General features: G+C 48.6%; 1 protein-coding gene across 5 annotated transcripts in view; it reads left to right on the top strand.

Moving 5' to 3' along the window:
• The window catches only part of ATXN2L (ataxin 2 like), a 976,149-nt gene that overhangs the window by 429,307 nt on the left and 533,001 nt on the right, over positions 1–13,841 (top strand). For all 5 annotated transcript variants that reach the window (XM_078652258.1, XM_078652261.1, XM_078652257.1 and 2 more), the window contains one exon: positions 1,373–1,437. In XM_078652258.1, the coding sequence (XP_078508384.1) occupies positions 1,373–1,437 (65 nt within the window). The remainder of the gene's footprint in view (positions 1–1,372; positions 1,438–13,841) is intronic.

The raw sequence follows: 13,841 nt of genomic DNA, 5'->3' as shown, positions 1-13,841 counted from the left end.
CATTGACAATTTTCTTCCAAAAAGTTTCAAAGTGTGGAGTTTTGAAATCTAAAGATACTCTTTTAAAATCCTGCGAATAACCAACATGTATTTACTTATCTGTTTGCAGGAAATGTCCCAGTGCTGAGTCTAGGTATCCAGCACTGAGTTAGAAAAGTAACTTACCTGCAATTTACTGAAAAAGCCTATTCATGCAATGTACTGTATTTGCTAAGTGTTGCAACCTACAGCATTCCCTGTAAATCAAACAAAGTACAATTTCCATTGCATTTTTAAACTGTTCTACAATCAGCAACTTATTCCTGTAAAGTATTTTATGCTTACCTGTGCCAGGCTTGCGTGGTTCTAAATATAACAGTATTTTTTTTTATACAAACACAATTGGCTTAGAGTTCAGTTATTGAGTGTGAATTCATTTGCTGACTGAGTGTGTACATCAAATGCTTAACGCTGTCCTCTGATACGGTCTTACTGCTCAACCACTCTACCACAAATAGAGAGTAAGGTTCTATCTAACTTTAACCTCTGCCTACCTCTGGGGTCACCTGGACTCTATACACACTATGCCTCATTTTGGTGTGGTATTTATAGAGCCTGTTTCCTACAAGGAGTACCTATGACCTTTTTAGGTAACATTCCTGTAGATGACGTTTGTGAAGGAGCTACATGGTCCACACCACACACCTTTACCAAACACTATTTGGGATGTATTAACACGTCAACAAGCTAATGTAGGACAGGCAGTGCTGAAAATGCTTTTTTTTTTTAACAACTGCAACGCCCACTAGTTAGCCACCGCTTTGGGAGAGTACTGCTATGCAGTCTGCACAGCATGTGTATCTACAGCACACATGCATCGAACGGATGATCTTACCCTGTAAGCAGATGTTCTTTGCATGTAGATATGTAGATTCACATGCGCCCTCCCTTGTCTCCGGACACCTATGGTCGTTGCAGTTATTCTCATTGTACACGCATGGACATCTCTGTACTACACTTACTTACTCCATTCTCACCCTTTTGCGGGAAAACAATCTAACAATGGAGTCATTGCCCAAGTGTACTTTTACCAAATTAGTCCCCTTACCTAGTGACTGAAAAATACTTCTTAGAAGAAAAACAACTTACAAACATCCGGACCCAACACTAGATGGCAGGAGTATACAAAGTATGTAAATCTACAGCTCTACATGCCAGGAACAGGTGCTTACAGGGTAAGTAACCTAATCTATTCTGGACTTTCCTCTGTTCATAAAGACTTTTAAAGCACATCACCATTAGGAGGACTGTGTTCGAGAACATGTCTCTTGATTTTGTAATCTTTTCTTATGTCCGTAAGTTCCCTGATAGTCTTCTTTACCCATTCTTACAGGGCTGCAGATAGATCAAAAGAGGAACCAGCTAGAGGAGCTGAGGAAGTTTGGAGCAGATTTTAGGGTAAGTTTGTGCCTCAGTTGCTTTGTGTTCTGGATTACACCATGGCACATTATTTTCCAATTCAAGTAGCAATTTGCTTTATGTTGGGAGCTCAACCTACAGAGCGCTTTACTGATTCATGAGTAGACTAATCTGTAAGGGGTTCAAACGAAGGGAAGCTTATAATATACACCTATTGTACATCTAAAGACGACATTTTCAATTTTGGTTAATGGATCCCAGAGTCCTATGAAATTGTAAAAATGTCTTTACATCTGCATTAGGAGCGACTAGGTAAAATGTCTTCGGCAATTTTAGAAATGCTGTGCCATCCTGTGGAGTTGTGCCTTCTTGTCACTTTTTTTTTTTAATTACTGAGTTTTATATAGCACAAACTTGACCCGAAGCTATCTGGTATTGGAGCACTTTACAAGCTCACCAGTTGCTTTACAGGAGGACACAATCATTTTTGTTAGACACGGGGAAATTAAGTGATTTGCCCAGGATCACATGATTTTGCACGTCCTTTCCGAGGCCCGAACCCGGTTCCTCAGATTTGAGGTCGACCATCCTAGCCATTGGGCCACATCCTCTACCCTCTGTTAAGCATCCGAGCTGTGCTCTGATTACTGGGGATACCCAAAATGCGGGTGACTACTGCCTTTCGAATTCAGTCGGTGCGATGACTGCTTTTTTTAAAATACGTTTTTATTCTGATTTTCTACATAACTACAGGTTTGAGGCGTGTGCTGTAGATACACAGGCTTTGCATACTCCTGCAATCTAGTGTTGGGTCTGGATGTTTGCATGTTGTTTTCTTTGAAGAAGTCTTTTACAGTCATGAGGTTAGGTGACAACTCCTTTCGGTGACAGCGCACATGGGCATCAACTCCATTGTTAGATTATTTTTTCAGCCATCGGGTTCGGACGTTATTTTGTGGCGCTCCAGTTTGACACCATTCTTCGGGGTCCCCTTGGTGCAATGCACTCTGTACCCTCGTCTGTATTGTTTCGTACGCGTTTCACATTTTCTGATGTTGCAAAAATAGAAAACCACTAACTTCAGTATAGAAGACATCGTTGTCGGCCTTTGGGCTTAGCCCCGTTGGTCGACTTACACTCAGTTTAGTAGTATGCAGTCTTCTGCTAATGGAATAGACTGTTTTACTTCTGTGCTCGGTGCCACTCTCAAGTATCCGTGTGACTGACCTGCATAAAGTCTGCAACTTGTGCCTCTCAACAGAACACAAGAAAGAGGACTGCAATGCTTGTCTAGCGTTCAGGTGGTTGAAAAAGGCTTTGCGGGACCGTCTGGCTCGGCAAAGGGACATGCAGTGGCAAACCATTGAACACACCCCGGATATCTTTGGAGATGATGTGAGAAAGTGCCCTCTTTCCACATGGTTTTCTCCACCTTTTGCTGAATTGCTGATGTGCTATGACTGAGTGTGCCCGGGGCTCCTGCTTACCGGGTACCCAGGGCCTATATTCTCTCCCTAAAACTGCATTGAAGCCTAAACCCAAGTGGCATCTCTATCCACAGGTCAGCCCCTGGTTAATGGTACTGCGGGCACTGTGACCAGAGAAGATCTCTAGGGGCTGCAACACTTATTGTGCCACCCTTAGATGTCCTTTACATTCACACTCTGCATCTGCAGGCTGCATGTTTTGGTGCAGAACAAAGTAAAGAGTCGACATGGCACACATCCTTATGTGCCATGCCTACGACCCACTGCCCTGAATTAGGTCAGTCACCCCTCTAGCTGGGTGCGCTCCACCAGTGGTGAGGGGACAGGTGCATGAGACCTGTACCCCATCAGTGTCTAAGTCCATTCTTAGACATTGTAGGTGCAGTGCTGCCATTAAGATTATATGGTGCTGGGAGTTTGTCATTACGAACTCGTCAGCAATAATGGCTACAATGAAAACTGAGAAGTTTGATATCCAACTTCTCAGCACATTAAATCCACACTGATGCCCGTGTGGGATGTAATGAAAAATACATACAGAGGGCATCTTAGAGATGCCCCCTGAAAACAAACCTACCACTAGTGTCCAGGCTGAGTGACTGCTTTCAGCTGCCACCACCAGACATGTTACTGGACCCCTGGGCCGAGAGCCTGCTGCTCTCTGGGTCCCTGAAACAATGCACATCCTGGGATGAGCAGCCAAACCACCTCCCCCAGGATGGGCAAGCTTAAGGAAGGGGAAGGTTCAAAGGCTTGCCGCCTTTGTGAGCTTACCCAGGCCACTTGCCCCACTTTGGGCGGGAGAACTGGCTGGAAAAACATGTGAGGAAGAGAGGTGTGCCCACCTTTGCCAACTCCACCCCTCAGGTGTGGGAGGCGAGGTGAAGCACAACTCTCAGTGCAGGTCATCTTGAAGATGGGGGGGGGCTCAGCCAACCAGGGACAGGCTCATGCCCCCCCTCCACTGGATTTTGGCACAATCGGGGGAGTACCCACCCCACGGGAGGGACCCATTGGTCCCTGCCTTTTACCTACCTGCAACACCCCTAAATCTAGTATTCAGGGGCTCCCCTGAACCTTGCTTCCTCAGACAAGGACCTGCAACAAGAAAAGAAGGTCCGAACAGCCGTGCTGACGGTAACAAGAGGAAGACGGCATTGACTTGGCCCCAGCCCTCCCGGCCTGTCTCCCCTCGAACCTGTTCCTGCGAGATCCTGGTGTGTCCTGCAGCCTGCAACTGCGAAAACCCCAGAGGACCTGCCTGCCTGCCTTCAAGCACAAAGACTTTGTCTCCCGTGAACACAAAAATGTGTTCATCTGCAATCTCTGGCTCCGGCTGGACACCACAGATCCGCCACACTCTGCACCCGCTGTCCACGGCCGGAGCTCGAGTAGCAAACATCACAAGAAAGCCACCCCGGCGATCCTGACCTGTGATCCAGCAACCCCTGACCTACCTTACGCCTCCAGCCAACGCCTAAACTCAGAAACCCCCTAACCACGACAAGGAGCTGGTAAGACAATCCAACCTCAAAAGGCACCCCTGCACCCGATGCCCCACGGCCATGTGTGTCCAAACCAACGGTGCCTAACCAATCCCTAACTTCCCAACTTACCTTTCGAAGTGGTGGTCGCACCCAGAAGGCCTTTGTGAGAAAGTGCCATCTTTCTTGCCTTGGTATGCCCCCACTTTTTTCTGAACTGCTGATGTGCTTGACTGAGTGTGCCCTGGGTCCCTGCCAATCAGGTACCCAGGGCCTGTGTTCCTTCCCTAAAACGATAAGCTATGCTGAAACAAAATAATCAATTGGCACCTCTGGCCACCTGTCAGCCCCCAGTAAAATGGTACCCTAGGTACCCAGGGCATGGTGACCAGAGGAGACCCCCCGGCTGCAGCACTTATTGTGCCACCTTCAGGGGCCCTGTACCCTGGCACCCACACCCTGCCTTTGCAGGCTGAGTGCCTAATACAGTACTAAAACAATAGTCGACATGGCACACATCCCTGTGTGCCATGCCCACAGAACCCACTGCCCTGGCATACTTCATTCACCCCTCTAGCAGGGTGCCCTATGCCAGGGGTGAGGGCACAAGGGCATGAGCCCTGTGCCCCTACAGTACCCAGGGCCATTCTTGGGCACTAAGTGCAGTGATGCCATTTAAGAGTATATGGTGCTGGGAGGTTGTCATTACGAACTCCACAGCACCATAATGGCTACACTGAAGACTGACAAGTTTGGTACCAAACTTCTCAGCACATTAAACCCGCACTGATGGCAGTGTGGGATTTAATGTAAAATGCACGAGAGGCCCTCCAAAACCCGAACCTACAATCCACGTCTGGGCTGAGTGGCTGCAGAGGCTGCCACACAGCAGACATGTTGCTGGACCCCTGGGTGGAGAGCTCCCCGCTCTCCTGGGCCTGCAACAATGCACATCCTGGGCGAGGTGATGTCTCTTCCCCCAGGGGGAAACTTCAAAGGCATACTGCCTCTGAGAGCTTCTCCAGATCATTTGCTGTACCCAGCCCCCCCCGTTCTGCCCCCACTCTGGCAGGAAGACTGACGGGAAAAACTACATCAGGAAGGAGGGTGTGCCAACCTTTGCCAACCCCACCCCTCGGGTGGAGGAGGCGAGGTGAAGCATGACCCCGGGCTCCGGCCATCTTGTAGATGGGGAGCCCTGCCCAATCCCAGCTAGGCTCCTGCTCCCCTCCCACAGGAGAGGAGCAGGCTAGGGGGTGTCCTCACCCCAGGACAGGGACCCATTGGTCCCTGCCCTTGCCATACCTGTAACACTCCTAAATTTAGTATTTAGGGGCTCCCTGAACCTTCATTCCTCAGATCCCGATATCAAAAGCAGAAAGAAGATCAAGAAGAAGATCCGCCGCGCAGCTGCTAACAGGACAACAACTGACTTGGCCCCAGCCCTACCGGCCTGTTGATCCTGGAACCTGCTCCTGCCTAATACCGGCGACCTCCGCGGACAGCAACCTTGGGACACCCAGAGGACCTGCCTGCCTTGACCCTCTCGAAGATTGGGACTCCCATCAGCAGAGGCTCTGCTGCAACACCCCACCTGGTGCTCACCAGGAAGCTCCGAACCAGCCCACTCTGCACCAGCCAGGGCCGGGCCAACCCGAACCAAGACCACGAGGACGTCTCCAGGGCGACTGGGACCCGAAGTCCAGTGCCCAAAGACCCTCCTCGACGAACCAGCCGACTCCTGCAGACTCAGAACCAGGGGCCACCTCAACCGCGACCAGCCGAGGGTAAGCTTTTCCGACCCCCAAAGACAACCCTGCACCCGGCGCCCCGTGGCCAGCTGTGCCTCCCTTTGGGGTACCTACCTGTGCTCCATCATCCCAACTTACCTCTCGAAGTGCTGGTCGCCCCTGGAGAGTCAAGGTCCCCGAGCCTGCAGCCTTTGTTTTTCTTTCAAGATCCTCATTCGATAACATTGAGCGCCTGACGGCTCAAAAGCACCCTGCACCCAGCCGCCCGAGTGCCGCTGGCTGTGACCTCTTTGCCCTTTCCTACTTCCCCCCCCTTGCCCATAGCAAGTGACCAGGAGCCCAGCTCCCAGAGCTGCGTGGCCTGCTAGCCAGCAGCCACCAACCGAAGGCCCCCTTTCCCTCATTGGATAACATTGGGCCTACCTACCTCTGCACCCGGCCGCCCCTGTGCCGCTGGGACTGAACTAACTGTACTCACCTGAACCTGGGGGACCCCTGAGTCTACGCCCAGAACCCTAACTTCACCAACCAAGTACTCACTTGGAAACCGATAATTCACTTACCTGCAATTGGATAACATTGATCCATTTTGACTCAAAAATGTTCGAAGTGTGAAGTTTTGAAAACTGAAAATATTCCTATAAAATCAGCCAAAGTCCGAATTCGAAAATACTCACCTGTGATCAGGAGAGAAGCCAGTACTGTACCTTTCAGCCCAGTACTGAACCGCAAAAGTAATCCCTAGCGGGTTTACTAGTAACCTGTATTTTCTCTGTAGGAACCCATTGTCTGCTTTTCTGTGAAATTTCTTCTGTCTACTTTTGAAAACTGCAAATATTCTTTAAAAATCGTATGAAATACTCTCAATTACCTACCTGTTTTGAGTTAAGCCCCCAGTGCTGGCCCTGGGAGACTAGTACTGGGTTACAAAAGTAACGCGATCGTACTTTACCTGTAACCTGAATTTCCTCCCATTGGATAACATTGTCAGAATCACCTTGAAAAGTTTCTAAGTGTGAACTTTTAAAACAGCTCTATATTCAGGAAAATTCATCACAGTAACTAAAACGTTTTTGCTAATCTGGTTTCAGCTTAGACCCCAGGACTGAATCTAAGATCTAGTCCTGGAACTACCAAAGTAATCCATAAAGTAATCTACTTTACTTTCCTATGAAAAACCCATTGAGCCCAATGCTAGTGTGTTTCAGAACTGTATTGCTGATTAGCTATCCTGTAATTATTGTGTGTACAAACTTATTGCTCCTCTGCAAAGTATTTACATGAGTACTCGTACCTTGAAAAGTATATTTTGATAATTTCTAAAAATAAAACCACTATATCTGTGGATATAAAAACAATTGGCCTGAAGGTCAGTCCTTGAGTGTGTGAAACCTTTTGCTGACTGAGTGTGTACAGCAAATGCTTTACCTTGTCCTCTGGTACTGCCTTACAGCTCGACCAAGCTACCACTTTGGAGAGTAAGGTCAGTTCTGACTTTAACCTCTGTTAATTCTCTGGGGTTGGTGGACTCTATACACACTGTACTTCCTTCTAGTCCAGTGTGTATAGAGCCACTTTCTCACAACCTTCATCCCCGAGCCTGCAGTGCCTTTGCAAACCAGAGGTTCTCCATTGAAAACAACAGGGCGCCCGACATCGAAACAGCACCCTGCACCCGGCCGCCCTAGTGCTGCTGAGGGTGCACCTTTGGTGCTACTTTGTGTCCCCATTTGCCCTGAGCTAAAGTCCAGGAGCTTTGCTCCCACAACCCATTGGCCTGCTTGCCAGCAACCACCATCTGGAGGCCCGATATCCCCCTTTGGATAACATTGGACCTCAGCACTCTGCACCCGGCGCCCTAGTACCGCTGAGGGTGTAATGAGTGTGCATCCTTAACCCTGGGGGAACCCTAGAAGCCTTAACTCCAAAAACCAGTTACCTACCTGGTAACTGTTAACTTAATTTCTCTCCATAGGAATCGATTGACTGTTTTTCTCTGAAACTTTTTCCAAGTATGGAGTTGAATTGTATGGAAACACGAAAAATAACAATTGTGCTAAACTGATTTACTTACTTTTTCTCTAGGAAATGTCCTAGTGTGATATCTGTGCCACATATTATTTTTTTCTTTTACGTAGTTTTATATAGAGTGAACTTGACCAGAATCGGGTATCAGAGCGCTTTACATAGCACCAGTTGCGTTACATTAGGACACATTCATTAGGTCTTGCGTGCGTTGCAGCGCATGGGCTGCTCGCTGGTGACAAATTTTGTGAGGGATTTCAGAAAAGGGCTTTAAGCCCCACCCCTCATTTCCATTGGCTGGCGTCACTGTTTATGCTAAATGGTGGGCTGCCAATGGAAATGAGGGCTTTTTGTGGACGCCATTTCGCCTCCGATCCGACTGGGTCACCTGCTTTGCTGCTGTCGCAAAGCACTTTCTTATCTTTATGGCGGCCATGTGTTTCTAATTCACGCTAATTAGAAATACATGGCCCCATAAAGCGAAGAAATCGATGCTTGTTTAATGTTTCACGCTGCTTTTAAAGAATTGCTGATTGTCATTGCCCCCGCACTTTTTAACCAGTCGTAGTAGCACAAGCAATATCAATGCAAGCTGTTTTATCGCACTGTACTGGCTTCCCTTGAGCGCCCAAAGCGCTTTGAAGGTCTCCTCAATCTTCTCTTGTGCGCATGGCTGCGAGCGGCACTACACTACACATTGTGTACGTGTCACAAGGCGTTGCAGCAGAGGCATGCTTTGTGAACATAGAGCTCTGGACTTTGATATAGGCTCCACTTGTGTGCACAGCACTGAATGAGTGCAAGCTTCCAACTTGTGCACTACTTGAAGCGCTGTAATGCAAGTGACCCATTAATGGGTGTAGCATAAGCCACAGTTGTTTGCTTTACTTCTACTCCCAAATATGCAAGGAGTGCACCAACAACAGTGCAGCTGTATATAGTATATTTATAGTTAGTGCAACAGTGCAAATTTCCTTAAATACGACCTTCTGCTGGAGGGTAAGACTCACTTATTTCTTTATTTGCCAGGTGCAAGCTTTCGTCACACTTTAAGGAAGACCACTGTATGAAAGTAGCTCTGTATATACTGGACCAAAGTAAGGTACAGTGTGCACAGAGACCACAGTCCCCAGAGGTTTGTCAGAGGCTAAAGTTATCTTTAACAAAAAGAGAGGGGCTCTATCTAACCAAAGGGATAATGGAGCTCCAGTATACTGTTAGGTAAAAAAGATTTTTTCCGTTGGGAGGACAGTACGTCACAGGTTACAGGTTACACACGTTCACTAGACTCTTTCATTCATTGGTCACACTTATAACCAATATATTGAAATGTTGGCAAACACTTAACAATGAGAAAACCACGTGGGGTCAAATAATGTACATTTATTCATGTTTAAAAACATGAATCCGTTTACAAATACATTAAAATCATTAAAAATACAAAGAGAAAACTGATGTGAAGGGTGGAGAAAAGAAAACGAGACAACACACTTTGTCTTGTAATATGGTCAGTTCAAATCATTTGTTGGCAACAATGGGGAGGATATCCCTTCCTATACCCAATACTCTGTTGACAACTTAGAATTTTAACCCTTCTGTAATGCGTCGACGCGTTTCGGAAGCTTTGGATGATTATAGCTTCCTTCTTCAGGACAATTTCAATATATTTCTCCACAGCCAAAATGTCACCGGTGTAATAACATCTTGGTGAATTAGTCTAAAATTAAACTCGTTTTCCTTGCGGTGAGACGATCTCCCCCACAGCTGTACTGGTTTAAACTTAGATTAAATCATTCTCTTCAACGGTCCTACAGGAATAGTTTGTAGGTACCTCAATAGCTTCCTTCTATGTCTCACTATCGAGTGATTGTTTAGTCTTTGCAGTTATCGCCTTTTGTTTCTCATTTAAAACCAGCTTTTCAGTCCAATGTTTATCTTCATCGTTCCGGGTACTCCACGTTTATGGCTTATTCAATTCGCCAGCAGGTTTCCCCGGGATGTTGGAACAGCGTCCTTCTGATCACGGTCGTGGTCCTCTCCTGTGGGAGGGGGGCAGGAGCCTAGCTGGGATTGGGCAGGGCTCCCCATCTGCAAGATGGCCGGAGCACGGGGTCGTGCTTCACCTCGCCTCCGCCACCTGAGGGGTGGGGTTGGCAAAGGTTGGCACCCCCCCTTCCTGATGTAGTTTTTCCCACCAGAGTGAGGGTTGAACCGGTGGGGGCCAGTTGCTGGGTACAGCAAATGGTCTGGAGAAGCTCTCAGAGGCGGCATGCTTTTGAAGCTTCCCCCTGTTCATCCTGGGGGAGGTGACATAGCACCTCGCCCAGGATGTGCATTGTTGCAGGCCCAGAAGAGCGGGGGCTCTCCACCCAGGGGTCCAGCAAAATGTCTGCTGGGTGGCAGCCTCTGCAGCCACTCAGCCCAGACGTGGATTGTAGATTCGGGTTTTGGAGGGCATCTCTAAGATGCCCTCTCGTGCATTTTACGTTTAATGTGCTGGGAAGTTTGGTACCAAGCTTGTCAGTCTTCAGTGTAGCCATTATGGTGCTGTAGAGTTCGTAATGACAACCTTCCAGCACCATATATTCTTAAATGGCATCACTGCACTTACAGTGCCCAGGAATGGCCCTGGGTACTGTAGGGTGCATGAGCCCTGTGCCCTCACCTCTGACATAGGGCACCCAGCTAGAGGGGTGACTGAAGTATGCCAGGGCAGTGGGTTCTGTGGGCATGGCACACAGGGATGTGTGCCATGTCGACTCTTGTTTTAGTTCTGTACTTAGGCACTCAGCCTGCAAAGGCAGTGTGTGGGTGCCAGGGTACAGGACCCCTGAGGGTGGCACAATAAGTGCTGCAGCCCTCAGCGGTCTTCTCTGGTCACCATGCCCTGGGTACCTAAGGTACTATTTACTACGGGCTGACAGGGGGCCAGAGAGTTAAGTTATGATCTTGGAGGATAGGTGGACACCCAGGAGTTGGGCACAGGGTGCCGTGGGGCGCCGGGTGCAGTGGTGTCTTTTGACAGTGGGAAATCAAGCTCTCAGCTGGTCGCGGTTGGAGGGGGTCCCTTGTTGTCAGGCTGCAGGCGGCGACTGGGTCGTCGAGGAGGGTCCTTGGGCACTGGAATTGTGGTCACAATCGCCTGGGGGAGGTCCTTGTGGTCTTTATCCACTCAGGCACAGGCCGGGCTCGGCAGGTGTAGAGTGTGCTGGATTAGCGGTTCCTGGCTGACACCAGGGGTGTTGCTTGTTTGAGCAGAACCACTGCTCGTGGGTGTCCCAGTCTTGGTAGAGTCACAAGGCAGTCAGGGCCTCCGGGGTTATTGAGGTTGCTGACCACTGAAGGTGCCGAGTTTTAGCAGGAGCAGGTTTGAGGGTCGACAGGCATGTAGGGCTGGGGCCAATCAGTTGGTGTCGTCCTCTTCTTAGCAGCTGCAAGGCAGGTCTTCTTGTTTCTTGATCTTTTTGCTTGTATCTGATTAAGGAAGGTTCAGGGTGCCCCTAAATACTAAATTTAGGAGCGTTTACAGGTAGGGTCAGGGCAGGTACCTATGGGTGCCTGTCGTGGGGTGAGTAGACCCCCTATCCTGCTCCTCTGCTGTGGGAGGGGGGCAGGAGCCTATCTCTGATTGGGTGGGGGTCCCCATTCTCAAAAAGGCGAGAGCCCGGAGTTGTGCTTTAAATCGCCTTCCCCACCTGAGGGGTGGGGTTGGCAGAGGCTGGCACACCCCCTTCCTTTGTTTTTCCCGCCTGTCTTCTGCCAGAGTGGGGGTCAGAGCCGGTGGGGACTAGTTGCTGAATAAAGCAAGTGGCTTGAGAAGCTCACAAAGGCGGCCTCCCTTTGAAGCTACCCCTGCCCATCCTGTGTAGGAGACCTAGCACCTCGACCCAGGATGTGCATTGTTGCAGGCCCAGGAGAGTCGATGGCTCTCTACCTAGCGGTCCAGCAACATGTCTGCTGGGTGGCAGCCTAGGCAGCCTCTCAGTCAGGACACTGGTTGTGGGTTAGGTTATTTATTTATTTATTTATTCAAAGTTTTATATAGCGCGAACAAGATCCTTACAGATATCAGAGCGCTTCACAATGACAGGGTAGGGGCAGTAGGAATGAACAGAGGTAATGGGAGCAATGTAGTAGTCACTAACATGAAAGGATAATAACATACATAAAACATATCAATGTACAGTCAGGTAAACAAGTAATATAAGACGGCATAAGTCATTGATCCCACTACAGAGGTGTTGAGGTACACTTTGGGTGTGTGGGAGGCTTATAACAGTGTTTTAGTATAGAGAGAGCACTGAGTGGGGGCAGCGGGAGGGTGAATCAGTGACCCAACGTGTATCATATATTGGTCGGTAGTAAGAGAGTAGCGTAATAGTGTCTCCCTCAATTAGAGGTATAGTGCCAAAGGACAAGGTGAGCATTGACACGAGGCAAAGCAGAGTCTCTGATCCAACACCTATAGCGTTCAGGAGATCTTGGCCAGAAGGATGGTTTTCACCTCTTTCTTGAAGAGTGCAGTGGAAGAGATAAGCCTGGTTTCAGCAGGGAGCGCATTCCAGATCCTGGGTGCCATTCCTGAGAAGGAGCGCTTGTAAGTTTTCTGTTTCCGGAATCTACGGGGTTTCAGGAGGAGATTTTTTGAGCTTCTATTGGATCTCGAACCTCCTGATATAGACAACTTTTGAGCGAGGTAGTTGGGTGCATTGTGGTGCACTGCCGCGTGTGTCATAACTGCAATTTTTAGTTGTATTCTGGCTTCAAAAGGCAGCCATTTTAGGGACTTTAAGTCTGGGGAAATATGCGGATGTTTTCTTGAGCCAGTAATGAGTCTTGCGGCAGCGTTCAGGGAGGCTCTTAAGGGTGCTGTTGTGGATAGCGGGAGTCCGCTGAGGGCCACAATTCCATAGTCTATTCGAGGGATGACTAACGCTTGTACAGCAGTTCGGAAGTCTTCAGCAGGGAGGAAGGGTTTAATTTTCCTCAGTGTGTTGATTTGGAAATTAGCTGCTTTTGTGGCTTTGCTGACGTGCTGCTGCATGTTGAGCTTGGCGTCCAGTGTGATGCCTAGGGATTTCGCTGAGTCCACGATGGTGGGTTGGACATTGAGTGCTGTTAGGTTGTTGAGCCATGTTTGGGTGATTGAAATTTTCGCCGGGGGTGAGAGGAGAAGGAACTCAGTTTTCAGAGCATTTTGTTTGAGGTGATTATCGGCTAGCCAAGATTGAGTGTTAATAAGCGTGGAATTCAGATGTTTGATGTCTTCCGGGGATTGAAGCTTTAGGTACAGTTGTGTGTCGTCGGCGTACATATGGAATTGGACATTAGAAGCTTGGAGCAAGGTGGCGAGCGGTTCCATGACGAGGTTGAACAATGTGGGGGAGAGGGAGGATCCTTGTGGAACACCTAGATCTGCAGGCACAGGTGAAGATAGCACATTGTCGATCTTGAACTTCTGAGTCCGGTTGTGAAGGAAGGACGAAAACCATTTGAGAACCGTTCCCGATAGTCCCATTCTAGGGCTTAGCAGCTCCAGCAAGTTCTCATGTTTGACCGTGTCAAATGCTGACGAGAGGTCCAGAAGGATGAGGAGGCAGGACTCATTGCGATCAAGAATTTGGAGGGCGTCATCAATTATGTGTGTCATAGCTGTTTCCGTGCTATGTTTCGCTCGGAAGCCTGATTGATGAGAG

This window comes from Lissotriton helveticus, chromosome 7 (genome assembly GCF_964261635.1).
Source record: "Lissotriton helveticus chromosome 7, aLisHel1.1, whole genome shotgun sequence".
NCBI lineage: Eukaryota > Metazoa > Chordata > Amphibia > Caudata > Salamandridae > Lissotriton > Lissotriton helveticus.
This window is presented reverse-complemented; position numbering and strand designations above follow the sequence as displayed.